This window comes from Amblyraja radiata, chromosome 39, assembly GCF_010909765.2.
Source record: "Amblyraja radiata isolate CabotCenter1 chromosome 39, sAmbRad1.1.pri, whole genome shotgun sequence".
NCBI classification, from domain to species: domain Eukaryota; kingdom Metazoa; phylum Chordata; class Chondrichthyes; order Rajiformes; family Rajidae; genus Amblyraja; species Amblyraja radiata.
The window spans coordinates 6,741,407-6,761,013 of NC_045994.1; the positions used below are offsets into that span (position 1 = coordinate 6,741,407).

General features: G+C 45.8%; 1 protein-coding gene across 2 annotated transcripts in view; it reads right to left on the reverse strand.

Annotated features, from left to right (window-relative positions):
• Positions 1 to 14,220: 14,220 nt before the first annotated feature.
• zmat4 (zinc finger matrin-type 4) overlaps positions 14,221 to 19,607 on the reverse strand; it is a 152,030-nt gene continuing 146,643 nt past the window's right edge. For both annotated transcript variants that reach the window (XM_033013783.1, XM_033013782.1), the window contains one exon: positions 14,221 to 15,388. In XM_033013783.1, coding sequence (XP_032869674.1) covers positions 15,370 to 15,388 — 19 coding nt within the window. In that variant the 3' untranslated portion in view covers positions 14,221 to 15,369. The remainder of the gene's footprint in view (positions 15,389 to 19,607) is intronic.

The following is a 19,607-nucleotide window of genomic DNA, read 5'->3' on the forward strand; positions in this document are numbered from 1 at the left end:
CGCCCCTTCAGCTCACAACGCCCATGCTAGCGCTCCAGAAAGCCCCCCCCCACCACTGGCCAGCAATATTGGAATTGGTGGAGAGGTGGAATATTGCGTTGGGGGACCATAGAAACATAGAATAGAAACATAGAAAATAGGTGCAGGAGTAGGCCATTCGGCCCTTTGAGCCTGCACCGCCATTCAATATAATCATGGCTGATCATCCAACTCAGTATCCTGTACCTGCCTTCTCTCCATACCCCCTGATACCTTTAGCCACAAGGGCCACATCTAACATCTTAAATATAGCCAATGAACTGGCCTCAACTACCTTCTGTGGCAGAGAATTCCAGAGATTCAGCACTCTCTGTGAAAAATGTTTTTCTCATCTCGGTCCTAAAAGATTTCCCCCTTATCCTTAAACTGTGACCCCTTGTTCTGGACTTCCCCAACATCGGGAACAATCTTCCTGCATCTAGCCTGTCCAACCCCTTAAGAATTTTGTAAGTTTCTATAAGATCCCCCCTCAATCTTCTAAATTCTAGTGAGTACAAGCCAAGTCTATCCAGTCTTTCTTCATTTGAAAGTCCTGACATCCAAGGAATCAGTCTGGTGAACCTTCTCTGTACTCCCTCTATGGCAAGAATGTCTTTCCACAAATTAGGAGACCAAAACTATACGCAATACTCCAGGTGTGGTCTCACCAAGACCCTGTACAACTGCAGTAGAACCTCCCTGCTCCTATATTCAAATCCTTTTGCTATGAACACAAATTACTCTCTCTCCCAACTGCATATACATATTTATATATATATATTAATTATAATTAATTATAATTTTACAATTATAAGATTATATGGAATATAGATTATATGAAATGCACACACACACACACACACACACACACACACACACACACACACACACACACACACACACACACACACACACACACACACACACACACACACACACACACACACACACACACACACACACACACACACTCAAGAAACTCCAGAAACTCCATACTCCTGTGATGTTGTCTCGGTTAAATGTTGTTCCAGCAACTACAATTACTAAAGAGACACAAAAAGCTGGAGTCACTCAGCGAAAGCTGAGCCCCTAGGGAAGAGCATCCATCACAGGTCATCCTGTCGGGCCATGGACATTGTCCTGAAACAGAGACTGAGAGTCAGCCACACCTCATCCTGAGGCAACACCCAAATCAAAGCATGGATATGGAAGTACAAAGAGTTCCTCCTCCACTGGCACGGGTAGCTCCAGGAAGCCGCTTCCACTTACACGGGAGCCTGTTCTTTAACCTCAACAACCTGATTTTTTATGGCTGAAATCCAAGGTGACCTTTATAACCACCCCTGGCCTTATGCCAGGTAGTTGACGACTGTTGATCTGTCAACATTTCTTGACAACTATCCGGTCAGTTTACATTGGCAGGGTGGTATGGTGGTGCAGCGGTAGAGTTGCTGCCTTACAGCACCAGAGACCCGGGTTCGATACCGACTACGGGTGCTGTCTGCACGGAGTGACCTGTGACCTGTGTGGGTTTTCTCCAAGATCTTCGGATTCCTCCTACACTCCAAAGACGTACAGGTTTGTAGGTTAATTGGCTTTGGTAAAATTATAAATTGTGTGTGTAAGATAATGCTAGTGTATGGGGTGATCGCTGGTCAGTGCGGACTCGGTGGGACTGTTTCTTCACTGGATCTCCAAAGAAACCATTTAAAACGCACAATGGCAATACTGAAGGTAGACTTAAAAAGCTGGAGAAACTCAACGGGTGAGGCAGCATCTATGGAGAGAAGGAATAGGTGACGTTTCGAGTTGTGACCCTTCTTCAGAACGAAATGTCTCAACCCAAAACTTCTCTCAATAGATGCTGCCTCACCCGCTGAGTTTCTCCAGCATTTTTTGTCCACCTTTGATTTTTCCAGCTTTTGCAGTTCTTCCTTAAACATGGCAATGCTGATAGTGGTAATCTCACTGAAACGTAACTGAAACGTAGAAGTTACCGAGGGGGGTGGGGGGGAGGGGGGGAATGACAGGGAGGAGGCTTGTACCCTTTAAGGGCCCGTCCCACTTACGCTTCCTTTACAGGCGATTGCTGGCACCTGTGATATAGGTCGCCGAAATTTTCAACAGGTTGCAAAATTCAGCGGCGACCAGAAAGACCCCACGACTCTTTGGAGACCTCTCACGACCATAGGAGATCTCTCACGACCATCCAGGCGATTCCTGGCGACATGTCGCGGGTGACTTCTCACGACCATACAGCGTGGAAACAGGCCCCTCGGCCCACCAACTCCCCATCTCACCCACACACCGACATTATCACACACACACACACAGGGGATAATAGTAAGATTAAACGAGAACTTACCAGTTTGAAGTTTGATCTGTATTTTATGAGGAGTTACGATGAGGGATTACGTGAAGAACCCGCTCAGCGCGCATGCGCGGCATACTTCAAAGCAGCGGTGTGGAATCACAGATAGACACAGTTATTGAAATAAACATAGTAAAGAAAAGGAGACATCAGTTATCAGTTTGACCCATATTATTGAGGGTGGGAGCGGAGGGCACGTAATCCCTCATCATGACTCCTCATAAAATACAGATCAAACTTCAAACAGGTAAGTTCTCGTTTAATCTTACTATTTTACTTCGGAGTCACGTGAGTGACTACGTGAAGATTTTAAAGCTCTGTGATTTCAAACCATGTAACAGTTATTACTTCACTCACTGCTGAAGTCCTTGAGGGAGGAAGCGTGTTATCGTAATCAATCAATGAATCTGTTTGTAGAAAAACACAACGGTATTTTTTAACAATAACAACAAAGAAATTAAATTGCTCCCCTGGGCTTAAATTAAATATTTGCAGTCTGTAAAAAAATTTCTGCAAATAAAACAGGTTTTGCCAACGGCTAATTATAAAAAGTTCTGAACGTTCTTTCCCCCGACCATCCTGCTGTAGCCTGGATGTGGTCTTTAGGCACGTCCATTCTTTTGGCCGTCGACGTGGATGCTGCCCTGGTGGAGTGAGATTTGTACATGTTAGCTTTTAACACCTGCTTGAGCCATCTCGAAATGGTTTGGCTCGTCACCCGACCATAAGGTTTTTTTATGACTGACCCATAAGGCTTTTTCACTCCCTAGAATATTTTTGGTTGTGTCTATGTAGGACAGTAGGTGGGTCATGGCACATAACCGTGGTTCTGGCGGGTAAGCCCGGAATTCCAGGACTGGATTAGGTGTTCCTGGTCTGCTCTCTTTGATCAGTCCCTGGATAATGAAAGAGATCTGGTCTGGAGCTGTGATCATGTTGTCCAGTCGCAATAGGTGTAGTGACTGGACCCTCTGTGCAGATACAATTGCCATCAACATGAGTGTTTTGAGCGAAGATTGTTCCAGGTTGAGGGATCTGGCTGGTGGCCATCCCCTGAGGTATGTCAGGACCACACTGACATCCCATATATGGGTGTACCTTGGTCTAGGGGGGTTAGAGTTGTAAATACCCTTCATTAGTTTGACCACCAGCGGATGGGACCCCATGGCCAGTTGTCCTGGAGCTTGTTTTAAATAGACAGACAGGGCACTTCTAGCTGTGTTGATGGCACTGTAGCTGAGTCCTTCATCGTGGTGAAGGTTCGCCAGGAATTCCAGTACGTTGGTAACTGTAGCGGTTGAGTAGCTGGTCCCTGTATCCAAGCAGTACTTCTCCCACTTTTTGATGCTGGACAAAAACTGTTTTCTTGTGGATGTTCGGAGGGATGTCGTGGAGTAATGGGAATCATGGCTGTGTAGGCCAGTCGGGTACTATCAAAATACCTGAAGCAGAGTCCATTTGTATTTTGCGTAGTACACGGCTGATGAGGCAGAAGGGAGGAAATGCATAGAAGAAGAAATTTCCCCAATCCAGCGCGAAAGCATCTACCGCTGCTGCCTCAGGGTCTGGTTCCCAAGCGACGTACATAGGTACCTGGTGATTTAGCCTTGATGCAAATAAGTCGATATCTGGCATGCCATATTGCTTAATAATCTTTGCAAACACTTTGGGGTTTAACATCCATTCGGTGTTGTCATTAAATTTGCGTGACCTGGTGTCTGCCACTGTATTTAGCTTACCTGGCAGGTAAGTTGCTGATAGCCAAATATGTCTTGCATGGTATCGATTTTATGCCGCCCATATGGTTAATGTAGGCCACCACCGTAGTATTGTCTATTTGTAACCGTACATGCAAGTGATGCATATTGGATGCATATGCTTTTAAACCATAAAAGGCACCCAACATCTCTAGATAGTTAATGCCCAGTGTAAGTAGTAATGATGACTCTAGGTTAGTCCATCTACCACCCGTGCTGGATATGGAGTTAGTCGCTCCCCAGCCTTGAGCACTGACATCTGTTTGGATAACTAAAGTAGGGTTAATGATGATCATAGGGCTGAAACTATGCCAAACATTTTCTGCCCACCACTGTAGTTCTGATATTGCTTCAGTGGGTAATTTCATGATACGATCATAATGACCTGCATGTCGTTTTAGTGCATGTACCTTTGCTCTTTGTAAGTTTTGATAGTGCAAAGGTCCAAATTGTGTAGCTGGAAATGCTGCTACCATTTCCCCAATTACTCTTGCTACTTGTCGAATAGTTGGTCGCTCGTTGACCATTAAATTGTTGCATGATTGTGCCAATTCAGTTGTTTTGTCTTTTGGCAAAGTTACAGACATGTGGGCTGAGTTAATTGTGAAGCCCAAGTAGTCCATGGTTGTGGATGGCTTCAACTTAGATTTATCTGGATGTAAGACAAATCCCAAGGTTTCGAACAACTGTTTGGTAGCTGACACAGCTGATATGCCAATTCCATGGTCTTGCCTACTATTAAGATATCATCAAGATATGCCATGACATATGCATATGTTTTTGTCTTCTTAATATTGCCAGGGCTGGTTTTAGTATCTTGGTGAATAAACTTGGGGCTGATGTTAAACCATAGGGTAATGCTTTAAACTGCCATGGCTGCCCATCCAGGTAAATTTCAGGTATCTGTGATGATCCTTGTGAATGGGTACTGAATAGTAAGCATCTTTTAGGTCAATGCTTGCCATGAAGTATCCTTTGGAAATCAGTTGTTTGGCGGTAACAAACGTTTCCATTTTGAAATGTACATACTTAACAAACATATTTAGTGAAGTTAAGTCAATGATGATGCGACACCCACCATCTTTTTTAGTTTTAGTGAATATATTTGACACAAATTCCAAGGGTTCATGTTTTGTTTTTTCCCATGATACCCTTAGTGATTAGTCTCACCAGTTCAGCTTGTCCCTCTCATTTCTCTTTAACTGAGAGGGAAAAGTTCCTCTGGGGTGAATGTTGAACTGGCGGCAATTTTTCTAGTATAAATTGTATTTTGTATCCACTAATGCTATTGAGTATATACTTGTCACTCGTGATAGACTCCCATGCTTCCTTAAACAGGTGTAATCTCCCCCCTGTTAGTATTGCGCCCCTACTTTCTATATGCTGGTAGGAACCAGACCCACCTACCTCCATGGTTATGGGTGTTTCTTCTGTCTCTTCCCAGAACAGCGAGTCTTGCCCTTTGTCTGACGTGGCGGTGATGTTTGGGGCTGGCGCATTTTCCATGGGGTCCGCTCTGGGCCTTGGTCTAAAAAAGACTTCAGGTGGTGATATGCGGACCCCGAGCTTTCACCAGTCCCATAGGGTAGACGTCGACTGGTGGACGCGATGGGGTGCTGCCGCTTGGGTATTGTTGTTTTGGGTTTGCTCGTCCCGGGGCCTGCCCTCATGAGACCGAAAGTTTTTTAGAGGCCTCTTCCATATCCTTTACTTTTTTCGTGAGGTCTTTGCCAAAGAGCAGTGTGTCTGGCTCAGTGGCTGGGGTTTCGCACAACCCCGCAAATTTTGGATTTAGGGCAGGTCTTATAATTTCTTTACGGAGGCTATTTATCTCGAACTGCGTGTTGCACAACAGCGTGAGAGTTGGTTAGTGGTCATCTCCATATTGTCCACAGAACGAGCAAATGATGTGATGGCTGACGTCAGGAGCCTGAGGATCCGCTGCAGTTTCAGCTCCTGGTTCCGAATATTGTCCCGATGTGCCCTCAGATTTGGCTGTTGACAGCCGGCACTTTGAGAGACTCACAATTTTCTGGAGCTGTGTACATTTTTAAGGCCTCATTAACCACCTGCTCCTGTAGGGGCCTGTTGGAGAGGTGGTTAATGCTGGCCGCTAGTTTAGGCTCTAATGGCCTTCCTGCACGTGGGGCTGCCACGTAGCGGTCCACCACACCCAGCAGCTCTTCCTGGTCCTGCACCCCTTGCATACTCCCGACTTCTTCAGCCAGCGTCCCCTCTTCCTTACCAGCACAGTCCTGGTCGCCAAAGCTGCCCTCGGGTGAGGAGGAAGCGATGGCCAGTGCACAAGGCACTGTGGAGGGAGTGCCTGAACTCCCCCTGTGAGACTGCCCCTCACGCAGCGAGTCTCGCTGGAGCACCTGCTCCAGGAGCCGCTCCATGCGGCTCAGGCGGCTGTCTCTCCCCCGAACGGGTGGTGAGACGTCCCCGTCCGACGAGTCGGAAACCACCGGCCGGATGCTCTTCCTGGTGGCTTTACAACCAATCCGTTGCTCAGGCGCTAGCGGGACTGGGCACGGCCCGGTATCGGGGATGGCGGAGTGCCGGGTAAGTGGTCCTGCCGCCTGCTGCCCCCCACAGATGGAACGCTCCTCCGCCGGAGTCGAGCGGGGGACAGATTTCTTCGAGAGCCTTTTCTTGATCGAACTCATGTCTGAAAAACAAATCAGAAGGCTCTCCTTGCAAAAGAAAAGCCGACCTCAGAGTAACTTACCTGACGGTCCGTCTTTTAAACTGCAGCGGGAGCGCCTGACTCCCGCTGCGGCCGCTGTTGCACTGCTGAACGCAATGCCGCGCATGCGTGCTGAGCGGGCTCTTCACGTAGTCACTCACGTGACTCTGAAGTAAAATTTACAATTTTACTTCGGAGTCACGTGAGTGACTACGTGAAGAATCCCGCCAGGACGCATGCGTGTCATATCGCTACACGCATTGCGAAACGTCAGGCGCGGTGGAACGACGTTCCCCCGCAGCGGCAGTTTAAAAGCCGGAACTTGCAGGTAAGAGTTCCTCTGCGGTCTTTTTTGTTCCCTATACCAACTTACAGGTGGGGAACATGGACAAATCAAAGAAAACAAGGGCTGCGACAAAGCTGGTGAGGGAAGACCGCGGAGTAGCGGGTAGCCAGCAGCAGCCAGCGGCACCTGGATCAGCGATAATGGGATCAGCTGTGCCCGATGTCGCCTCCACACCGGCCAGATCCACGCAGCCGGGCGGTAAGGCAAGACAGAAAACAAACAAAGTCGTGGACTCAGAGGAGTCCAACTTTGAGCAACCGCGGGCGGCCAGCGACCGTGAGCGCTGGAGCCGGATGGAGCGGTGTGTGGAGCATTTGCTCCAACGTGACAGGCTCCGGGAGATGGAGTCGGGTCACAGTGGGCTCTATGGCAAACCCACAGCAGTACCTCTTGAAGGGCTGCACAGTGCTGCTACCTCGTCAGAGGGGAGCACTGCAGGTCAGTTCTGGGCTGATCTGGAAGAGGGGTTCGCAGAAGAAAAGTCAAGTGTGCGGGGGGTGCAGGAACAAGAGCACCTACTGGACATGGTGTCCAACTTCATACAGCCAGACCAGACTAGCCAAAACCTGGAGCAAAAGCTAGCTGCCAGTATAGACTATATGTCTCTCAACCAGCTACAAGAACAGGCTGTACTGGACACCACATCAAGACACCTGGCAACTGCATATCCCTGAATGTTCCAGTAGTAAATACCTGTATATGGAAACATATTGGAATAGGAGTCAGAAGTATGGATGTCAAACTACAAAAAGTATTGAAACTCCTAACAGCAGGGATAACAGCATTTGCCCGCACAGTGGATGACAACGACATGTCCCAGGACCAACAAGATGCACTGGCACTGCTTTGCAACACTCAATATGAGATAAATAACATCAGGATGAGTGCCATCCAACCCACATTAAATCCAAAATTCGCGGGTCTGTGCAAACCTGGGAACATAAAACCACCGATACTACTATTTGGAGGCAACCTATCGAAGCAAGTCAAGGAGCTCGATGAGGAAGCAAAAACCCTGGGACTAATAAAAGGGACTCCAACAAAAACCCACTACAGCCATAGACAGCACCCCTACGCATCCACCAGTAGAGCAAGACCGACTGGTGAAAGCTCGAAGGCCCGGTACACAAAACATGAGTCTTTTTTAGGCCATGGCCCAGGCCGGCCTTCCTGGAAAATACGCGGACCTCCAACGTCAACCAAACCACAAATCCAGACACCAGCGCATCAACATCAGCGAAGAACTTACAAAAAGAAGTAAACCTGCCACTGGTAACTATGGAGGTAGGTGGGTCTGGTTCCCTACAAAATACAGGGAGCATGGAGGTTGGGGGGAGATTACACTCCTTTCTGAATGCATGGAGCATGTTAACAACCGATACTTACATTTTAAGCAGTATCCAGGGATATACAATAGAATTTATACACAAGTACAGCCCTCCAGTTCAACATATACCGAACCGAATGTTCATACTTTCTGGTAAAGAAAAATCAGAGGCACAAGCTGAACTGGAGCGGCTTTACGCAAAAGGTGTAATTGAAAAAACCCAACACGAACCACAAGAATTCGTGTCCAATATATTTACCAAAAACAAAAAAGATGGTCGTTGTCGCATCATCATAGATCTGACCAAATTGAATACATTTGTACAATATATTCATTTTAAAATGGAAATCTTTGTTACTGCTAAACAATTAATTTCCAAAGGTTACTTCATGGCCAGCATCGATTTAAAAGATGCTTACTATTCAGTGCCTATATGAGGTGACCACAGATGTTACTTAAAATTCAACTGGATGGGACATACTGTCAGTATAAAGCACTACCAAATGGATTATCATCAGCCCCCAGGATGTTCACAAAAATTTTGAAACCAGCCCTAGCGTTTCTACGGAAACAAAAACACATGGTCATGGCATATCTAGATGACATACTCATTGTGGGCAAAACTTTGGAATTGACCAAACAAACTAACAGCCACAAAACAGTTATTTGAAAAACTGAGGTTTATTATCCATCCAGTTAAATCTAAATTAACGCCTTCCACTACTATGGACTATTTGGGGATCACCATTGACTCAGTTAATATGTCGGTGACTTTGCCTAAGGGGAAGGCTACAGATTTAATAGAGGCTTGCAATAACCTCATTGACATCAGCAAACCATCCATCAGATTGGTAGCAAAAGTAATTGGCAAAATGGTGGCTGCTTTTCCAGCCACACAATTTGGACCTTTACATTACCAAAACTTACAGAGAGCAAAAATACAAGCACTCAAAATTAATGCAGGTCACTTTGACAGACCTATGAAGCTACCAATCAAAGCTAAAATGGAACTAAAATGGTGGATAGATAACATCTGGCTTTCTTCCAATCCAATCATTGTCAGGAACCCTTCTATGGTACTACAAACTGATGCCAGTGCACTTGGGTGGGGTGCCACCAATTCCATCACCAGCTCTGCAGGTAGATGGACTGCTCAGGAGGCATCATTATTACTCACACTGGGCATAAACTACCTGGAAATGTTGGGTGCATTCTATGGCCTAAAGTCATATTGTACTGGGTCATATCACCAGCATGTTAGATTACAGATAGACAATACCACCGTGGTAGCATACATCAACCACATGGGAGGAAACAAATCGACATCATGTGACAATCTGGCTAATACAATTTGACAATGGTGTATCCAGAGAGATATTTGGATATCAGCTACTTACCTACCAGGAAGACTATTTTTGTGGCAGACACCAGGTCACGCAAATTTAATGAAAACACCGAATGGATGTTGAATAAAAAAGTATTTGCTGATATTACAGCACGATATGGAACACCAGATATCGATCTATTCGCATGCAGACATAATCACCAGTTACCAAATTATGTTTCATGGGAACCAGACCCTGGGGCAGCGGCGACTGATGCATTTTCGCTGCATTGGGGGAAATTGTTTATTTACGCATTCCCTCCTTTCTGCCTCATCAGTCGGGTATTAAGGAAAATACAGCAAGACTCTGCGTCTGGTATTTTGGTAGTACCCGATTGGCCTACTCAACCATGGTTCCCAGTGGTACTAAACATGGTATTAGAACCATGTATCACCATCCCACATAGACCAGATTTATTGCTACATCCCGTAACAAGGGATAGCCACCCATGCCATAACCATTTGAATTTGTTAATTTGTAGAGTTTAAAAACACCACTACTACAACTGGGACTGACAGACCGAACAGTGAACATGATCTCGGCGGCCCAAAGACAGTCCACCAAAAAACAGTATCTGGTCTATATCAGGAAGTGGGAGATGTATTGTCACAAAAACAACATCACCTACAGAGATATGAACATCCCGTCTGTTCTGGAATATCTGGCAGGCCTCCATTATGATGAGGGGCTCAGTTATAGTGCCATCAACTGCGCCAGAAGTGCCCTATCGACTTACCTATGGCAAGGAACAGAGCGTCACTCTGTTGGGACCCACCCACTGGTAACAAAACTTATGAGGGGAATTTTTAATACCAATCCCCCAAGAACCAGGTACTCCCAAATATGGGATGTAAGTATTGTCCTGAAGATGCTCAGGAATTGGTCTCCAGCAACAGCTCTGTCCCTACACAGACTGACATTAAAAACAGTCATGCTAATGGCATTGGTCACGGCACAAAGGGTACAATCATTACATAAATTAAGACTGGACAACATGACCTCTACATCTGAAAATATTACGTTTCATATTTATGAGTTAGTAAAGCAGAACAGACAGGGATCAGCAGGCCTCAATTAGAATTTAGGTCATACCCAACAGATGATCGTCTCTGTATAGTAAGACATTTGTCGTTATACATGGAGAAAACGAAAATCATCAGAGGCAATGAGAAGGCACTTTTAGTCAGCCATAAGCAACCACACAAACGAGTGACGGTCCAGACCATCTCAAGATGGCTGAAACAGGTGCTAACACAGGCTGGGGTGGATACTAATATTTTTAAATCTCATTCCACCAGGGCTGCAGCTACATCGGCAGCTGTGCAGTTGGATGTACCAATGGACCAAATCCTCAAGGCAGCAGGATGGTCAGGGGAAAAAACATTCCAACTATTTTATCATAAACCAGTCATGAAACCTGGAACGTTTGCAGAAACAATTTTAAGTTCTGTAATTTAATTTACCCCATAAATAGGGGTTATAATTTTGTGTTAATAAATTTTATGAATTTCAATGTCGAATTCATGTCTAAATTATGTTGACACAATCCCTCCTACAGTCATCAAGGCAGATGTGATGCATGGACTCGTTTCCACGACATGAAATCACAGAGCTTTAAAACCTTCACGTAGTCACTCACGTGACTCCGAAGTAAAATAGTAAGATTAAACGAGAACTTACCAGTTTGAAGTTTGATCGTTATTTTATGAGGAGTAACGTTGAGGGATTACGTGCCCTCCGCTCCCACCCTTGATCATATTCTCAACTGGTATCTCTTCTCTAATCTTACTATGTTTAGTCATTACAGTTATCTGTGATTTCACACCGCTGCTTTGAAGGTTGACACGCATGCGTCCTGGCGGGGTTCTTCACGTAATCCCTCAACGTTACTCCTCATAAAATAATGATCAAACTTCAAACTGGTAAGTTCTCGTTTAATCTTACTATTTTACTGGAGTCAATTAAACCTACAAACCTGTATGTCTTTGGAGTGTGGGAGGAAACCGGAGTACCCGGAGAGAACCCACGCAGGTCACAGGGAGAATGTACAAACTCCATACAGATAGCACCAATGGTCAGGATCGAACCCGGGTGTCTGGCGCTGTGAGGCAGCAACTCTACCGCTGCACCACCGTGCCGTCCAAGAACACAACCCAGCTTTCCTGCACCTCTAACCCTTCCATTGTTCATAAAACAACCATTTTTATGTTATTTTGCACAATTTAAAATTCCCTTCTATTGCAATAAAGATCCACACAGCAGCTTAGTCAATGTTTTATTGCACACGGGGAATGAGCAGGTTGTCAAGTGGAAGGGATACACAATGTTAGTGTGCAGGTGGTTCATTAACCAGTTTCTCCATTTTCGAAACAAGGAATTAATCTACAAGAGTTCCAGAACCTCTAGTGGAATGCATCTCCCTTCCAAATGTTGGTGGGATGTGCCAACGCTTCCAGGAACCTGCCCTCTACTCTATGTCAATCCCTCAGCGTGACTTACATACTTGTCATCTTCAATTGAGCCTTCAGTGTCAATTCCAGGCCACGTGAAAGATGAAACAACAGCAGTCTCATCCGACTATATTTTCCCATCGACAGAGAAAATGTCTTCAAAAGTGCAGTTAGAATGAAACCTTTTGTGATTGGGAATGAAACGCGTTACAACTGTGTGTTACTCGGCAACATAAATACAAAACTATTTTTGACTGGGAATTGCAACAACACACAATGATTTCAATCACATTCCAATTGGACAAAGTTGCGCGCGACCCGAAACGTCAGCGATTCCTTTCCCTCCCTAGATGCTGCTCGGCCCCCGGAGTTCCTCCAACAGTTTATTATTTGCTGGCAAAAGTTATGTCCAAAATGTAAACTTGCTCTCTGATGCCATCTTGCAGATTGGAGGGGGCGATGGGGTTTTGTTGATAGTACTTAAGCAGACCTCACTTTGCAATCTGCCCTTCCACCAAACTAAAGCCATGGATTCATCAGGATTCATTCATTCTTTGAGGGCAAGGATCATTGATTTTCTGTGCGTAATGTGGAGATTTGCAATCCTCGATACTGACCTAGAGCTGGGGCAGGCAGTGTAAATATTCTCAAGGAATATCCCCAGCGAGTATGTACATCCAGCATCTGGCTGGTTTGACCGGACAGGTTTGGAGGGATACGGACTATACGCGGGCAGGTGGGACAAGTGTAGCTGGGACATTTTGGTCAGTGTGGGGAAGTTGGGCCGAAGGGCCTGTTTCCATGCTGTATCATTCTATGACTGCGATCCTTACAGTGAAAGACACAGGTGCAACGTTAGGAGAAAGAAAAAAATAATGTCTAATGCCCCTGTCCCACTTAGGAAACCTGAACGGAAACCTCTGGAGACTTTGCGCCCCACCCAAGGTTTCCGTGCGGTTCCCGGAGATTTTTGTCAGTCGCCCTACCTGCTTCCACTACCTGCAACCTCCGGCAACCACCTGCAACCTCCGGGAACCGCATGGAAACCTTGGGTGGGGCGCAAAGTCTCCAGAGGTTTCCGTTCAGGTTTCCCTCAGCAAAGCCGTTTGGAAACAATTACCTTTTTTCCCCCAAGTTGGACTATTCTGAGATCAAAGGTGCGATTTATCTGCAGTTAATTCTATAATCCTAATAGATACTATCCAGTGCTGGATTTACAGAGCAAGGCTCGTTAAAATGGGAGATATTTTAGCATGATTGTTCCCTAAAATCATGAGTATAATTTCCCTCAGTCTGAAGGAGGTTCTTGACCCGAAACATAACCTATTCCTTTTCTCCGGAGATGCTACCTGACCCGCTGTTACCCCATATCTGAGGAAGGATGTGCTGGCTCTGGTGAGGGTCCAGAGGAGGTTTACAAGAATGATCCCAGGAATGAGTAGGTTAACCTATGATGAGCGTTTGTGGCACTGGGCCTGTACTCGCTGGAGTTTAGAAGGTTGAGGAGGGACCTCATTGAAACATACAGAATTGTGAAAGTCCTGGATAGAGTGGATGTGGATATTTCCACTAGTGGGAGAGTCTAGGACGAGGTCAGAGCCTCAGATTTAAAGGACGTTCTTTTAGGAAGGAGATGAGGAGAAATTTCTTTAGTCTGAGGGTGGTGAATCTGTGGAATTCTTTGCCACAGAAGGCTGTAGAGGCCAAGTCAGTGGATATTGTTAAGGCAGAGATACTACAGATAGATTCTTGATTAGTACAGGTGTCAGAGGTTATGGGGAGAAGGCAGGAGAGTGGGGTTAGGAGGGAAAGATAGATTAGCCATGATTGAATGGCAGAGTAGACGTGATGGGCTGAATGGCCTTATTCTACTTCTATCACTTCTGACCTTGTGACTTATGACTCCAGCGTTTTGTGTCTACCTTCAGTATAATCACCGCACAATAACCGTTTGTTTATAGGTGAGCATGTTGTGTGTTTAACTGTATTGCTTCGAGACCTCTGAAAACCTTCAAAACCAAAAGGGGGACTTTTAATTTCTTGGATATGCAATAGCAGGGAAATTTTTGTTGTGCATTCAAATAGGACTCTTCATACTGAGTGGCTCGAACAGATTGTGATCCAGGCTCCACCAATGAAGAAATAGGATTCCAACGGAATGAATCACTGGTGTCTTCACCTCACTCCCATGGGACCAAACTCAGCTTCACAGCTTTAAGCGTTTAATTGAGGCTGACACCTCCATGATGTCAATGATGCACCTCTGGAGGTCCTGTCGTTTGGAATAAACCCACCTACCCCTGTGTCCGCTCAGCTGGGGAGTATAGCAGCTCACCAAGGATCCAGACCAATTCTCCAGCTGTTTCCTGCGGACTTGGTGGGCCCAACTCAATCATGCGTTTCTCGAGAGAAAAAAAAAATTACACTTTAAAAGTACATAATAGATTCCGAGAAGACTTGGGGCTCGTGACCTTGTGAGAGATTACATATAAATAAATGCCGAGTCTGAAGAAGGGTCTCGACCCGAAACGTTGCCTTTTTGCTTTGCTCCATAGATGCTGCCTCACCTGCTGAGTTTCTCCAGCATTTTTGTCTATCTATAAATAAATGCAAGTTCTTTCTTCAAAAAGTTTAAAAACTTTCAAGAAATAGTTTTGGATTTTCTTCTTTTCATTTTTTTGCAGGAATTCAGGTTACATTTTGCATAATCTCTTTTATCTGCAACCTAACCGGCGACAAGCTATCGTCTCTAGGGATGAGCGGGCTCGGAAGATACAGATTCTTCCTCGTCTGCGAAGTACTCGGTCGTGTGTCAATGGAGACAGCCCCCGCTGGACTTTGCCTCCTGTGGGCATTCGGAATTCCATGAGTCACGCAGGCTGCCTCTGTGTCCGGAAAGTGAAACATTCGAATGCGACAAAGGCCGTTTGAGAAAGATGCCCGTCTCTGTGTGAGGTCCACGTTTTTGTGCGACGGCCAAAGAACCGCTCAAGTCGGGCCTCCATTCACGGCTTTGCTCTCGAATCTCACAATCGGTTTTTCAGGCTGAAAGACAGAAATGTACACTGAATGCTCTAATAGAAACATAGAAACATAGAAAATAGTTGCAGGAGTAGGCCATTCGGCCCTTCGAGCCTGCACCGCCATTCGATATGATCATGGCTGATCATCCAACTCTGTATCCCATCCCTGCCTTCTCTCCATACCCTCTGACCCCTTTGGCCACAAGGGCCACATCTAACTCCCTCTTAAATATAGCCAATGAACTGGCCTCAACTACCTTCTGTGGCAGAGAATTCCACAGATTCACCACTCTCTGTGTAAAAAATGATTTTCTCATCTCGGTCCTAAAAGACTTCCCTCTTATCCTTAAACTGTGACCCCTAGTTCTGGACTTCACCAACATCGGGAATAATCTTCCTGCATCTAGCCTGTCCAACCCCTTAAGAATTTTGTAATTCTCTCTATGGCAAGAATGTCTTTCCTCAGATTAGGTGACCAAAACTGTACGCAATACTCCAGGTGTGGTCTCACCAAGACCCTGTACAACTGCAGTAGAACCTCCCTGCTCTTATACTCAAATCCTTTTGCTATGAATGCTAACATATCATTTGCTTTCTTCACTGCCTGCTGCACCTGCATTCCTACTTTCAATGACTGGTGTACCATGACACCCAGGTCTCGTTGCATCTCCCCTTTTCCTAATCGGCCACCATTCAGATAATAGTCTACTTTCCTGTTTTTGCCACCAAAGTGGATAACCTCACATTTATCCACATTATACTGCATCTGCCATGCATTTGCCCTCTCACCCAACCTATCCAAGTCACCTTGTAGCCTCCTAGCATCCTCCTCACAGCTAACACTGCCACCCAGCTTCGTGTCATCCGCAAACTTGGAGATGTTGCATTCAATTCCCTCATCCAGATCATAAATATATATTGTAAATAGCTGAGGTCCCAGCACTGAGCCTTGCGGTACCCCACTAGTCACTAGTAATCTGAAGCATCTCTCAGTCCGAAGCAGGGTCTCGACCCCAAAAAATGTCACCCATTCCTTCTCTCGAGAGATGCTGACTGTCCCGCTGAGTTAGTCCAGCTTTTTGATTCTTATCTTCAGTTTAAACCAGCATCTGCAGTACCTTCCTGAACATACTCCCCCTCATAGTCTCCTCCCCTCCCTCCTTACCCCCTTTCAACATTCCCGAGTTGTTTTTACCAGTTCCACGGTTTTACTGTAGACTTTAGAGATACAGCGTGGAAACAGGCCCTTCGGCCCACCGGGTCCATGCCGACCAGCGATCACTCCGTACACTACACACACTAGCGACAATTTGCAGAAGCCAATTAACTGACAGACCCGTACGTCCTTGGAGTGTGGGAGGAAACCGGAGCACCCAGAAAAAACCCACGCGGCCGCGGGGAGAACGTACAAACACCCCACAGACAGCACCCATTAGGCAGAATCGAACCTGGGTCTCTGGCGCTGTAAGGCAGCAACTGTACCGCTGCGCCACCATGCCACCTGACGTTCTCCAAGAACATTGCCCAATGTTCTCCACATTGTTTCTTGAGGTCACACCTTCTCCAGCCAACAATGGACCGACCAGACACGTCCTGTCTGAGCTCTTGTGGCCATAAGATCTTTGCTTGTGGCTGGCCTTGATCTTTTCTAGCCTCCTATTCTTCTCCTCCCACCCCACCCCCGACCTTCCTCAGCCCCTACTTTCAGTCTAAAGATGGGTCCCGAGCCAAAATGTCACCCACATTTTTCTCCAGAGATGCTGCCTGACCTGCTGAGTTACTCCAGCACTCTGTGTCTGCCATTAATGTTAAACCGCTCGGATACATACACCCACCCGATTGTTCTGGCACAGACTGAGGCCACTTGGCCCCTCCTGGCTGTGATACCCCCTTGTGGATAGACACAAAAAGATAGACACAAAAAGCTGAAGTAACTCCGTGGGACAGGCAGCATCTTTGGAGAAAAGGAACAGGTGACATTTCGGGTCGAGACCCCTCTTCAGACTGAGAGTCAAGGGAGAGGGAAACGAGAGATATAGACGGTGATGTAGAGAGCGTCCTGGAGAGGAAAAGACTACAAAGCGTAGTAAATGCTGCCCAGTCCATCATCGGCTCTGACCTCCCTTCCATCGAGGGGATCTATCGCAGTCGCTGCTTCAAAAAGGCTGGCAGTATCATCAAGGACCCACACCATCCTGGCCACACACTCATCTCCCTGCTACCTTCAGGTAGAAGGTACAGGAGCCTGTAGACTGCAACAACCAGGTTCAGGAATAGCTACTTCCCCACAGCCATCAGCCTATTAAACATGGCTCGGACAAAACTCTGAACATTAATAGCCCATTATCTGTTATTTGCACTTTATCAGTTTATTTATTCATGTGTGTATATATTTATATAATGGTACATGGACACACTGATCTGTTTTGTAGTCAATGCCTACTATGTTCTGTTGCGCTGAAGCAAAGCAAGAATTTCATTGTCCTATCAGGGATACATGACAATAAACTCACTTGAACTTGAACTTGAGACATAGAACAAGGGATTGAAAGATATGCAAAAAAAGTAATGATGATAAAGGAAAGAGGCCATTGTTAGTTTTGTTTTGTGCAAGATGAAAACGAGTTACAGACAATGAGACTCAACAAGATGTCTTTGAAGTTGGTATGACTTTGGTGGGGGAGGGATGGAGAGAAGGGATGCAAGGGTTACTTGAAGTTAGATAAATCAATACTCATGCCCCTGGGTTGTAAGCTGCCCAAGCGAAATATGAGGTGCTGTTCCTCCAATTTGCGTTTGGCCTCACTCTGATAATGGAGGAGGCCCAGGACAGAAAGGTCAGTGTGGGCATGGGAAGGAGAATTAAAATGTCTGGCAACGGGGAGATCAGGTAAGTACAGGCGGACTGAGCGGAAAATGTTCAGCGTAACGATCTTTCAGTAATGCAACATAAAATAGTCTATTACCACTAATTGGGAGGTACCGAAGGTTCAGCTAATAAGATTTGATGATTAAGGCATTCGTGCATTTATTTTAATTAAATTGTTATTTATCTTTTTTTTTCAGCTGATTAACTCCGGCAGTTAATGAATAGTTTTGAGATGAAATGCTGATGGCATTTTTACTGTAGTATCTTCAATGACAGCTCTGTTCTAGGTAGCAATACATTTCTATTAACAGGGCTGTTAACAAAGCCTTTGAACGACAAGAGTCACAGAATCGAAATCAGATGCCGGGGGCTATGCGGCTGTTAATTTGTACAATGCTATTCCTATCCCGGCAGAGAGAGAGGAAAATGTCATCAGAAGAGTGGGACTAGCACAGACTTGAAGCTACAAAGCCATGGGTTCCTAATCAGACAGGAATCAGCACATTAGAATTGTGTATGTAGGAACTGCAGATGCTGGTTTAAACCAAAGATAGATGCAAAAAGCTGGAGTAACTCAGCGGGACAGGCAGTGTCTCTGGAGAGAAGGAATGGGAGAAGTTTCAGGTCGAGCCCCTTCTATCTGAGGAATAGATTGTGAATCTGTGGAATTCTTTGCCACAGAAGGCTGTGGAGGACAAGACAATGGATACTTTTTAAGGCAGAGATCGATAGATTCTTGATTAGTACGGGTGTCAGGGGTTATGGGGAGAAGGCAGGAGAATTGGGTTAGGAGGGAGAGATAGATCAGCCACGATTGAATGGCGGAGTAGACTCGATGGGCCGAATGGCCTTATTCTGCTCCTCGTACTTATAATTGTTTCTCTCATGAGCCAGCCCAGGCATTCAGCAAGATCTCTATTTTGCAGCTGAGAGCAACTGCACGACTCAAAATCAATCATTTTCTGTTAGTCTCTGCTGTTCCCTGCAACAGTTCAGCATGAAGCTGATTTGCTTTCATGGTAAGAAGTTTCTCTTACATGGCATTTGAGAATTTTCCACAATTAACTGGATGCACATTATAAAACAATGGCTGGTTCAGTGCAGTCGCTAGTCATACAGTCATACAGCGTGGAGACAGGCCCTTCGGCCCAACCCATCCATGCTAACTAGGTTTTATAACTGCTAGTCCCATTTGCCTGTGTTGGGCCCAGATTCCCCTCAACCTCCCCTATCTTCTGGATGCTAAGTTACATGACTTGTTAATAATGAGTAGGAAGGAACTGCAGATGCTGGTTTACACCGAAGATAGGCACTAAATGCTGGAGTTACTCAGGCAGCATCTGTGGAGAGAAGGAATGGGTGACGCTTCGGG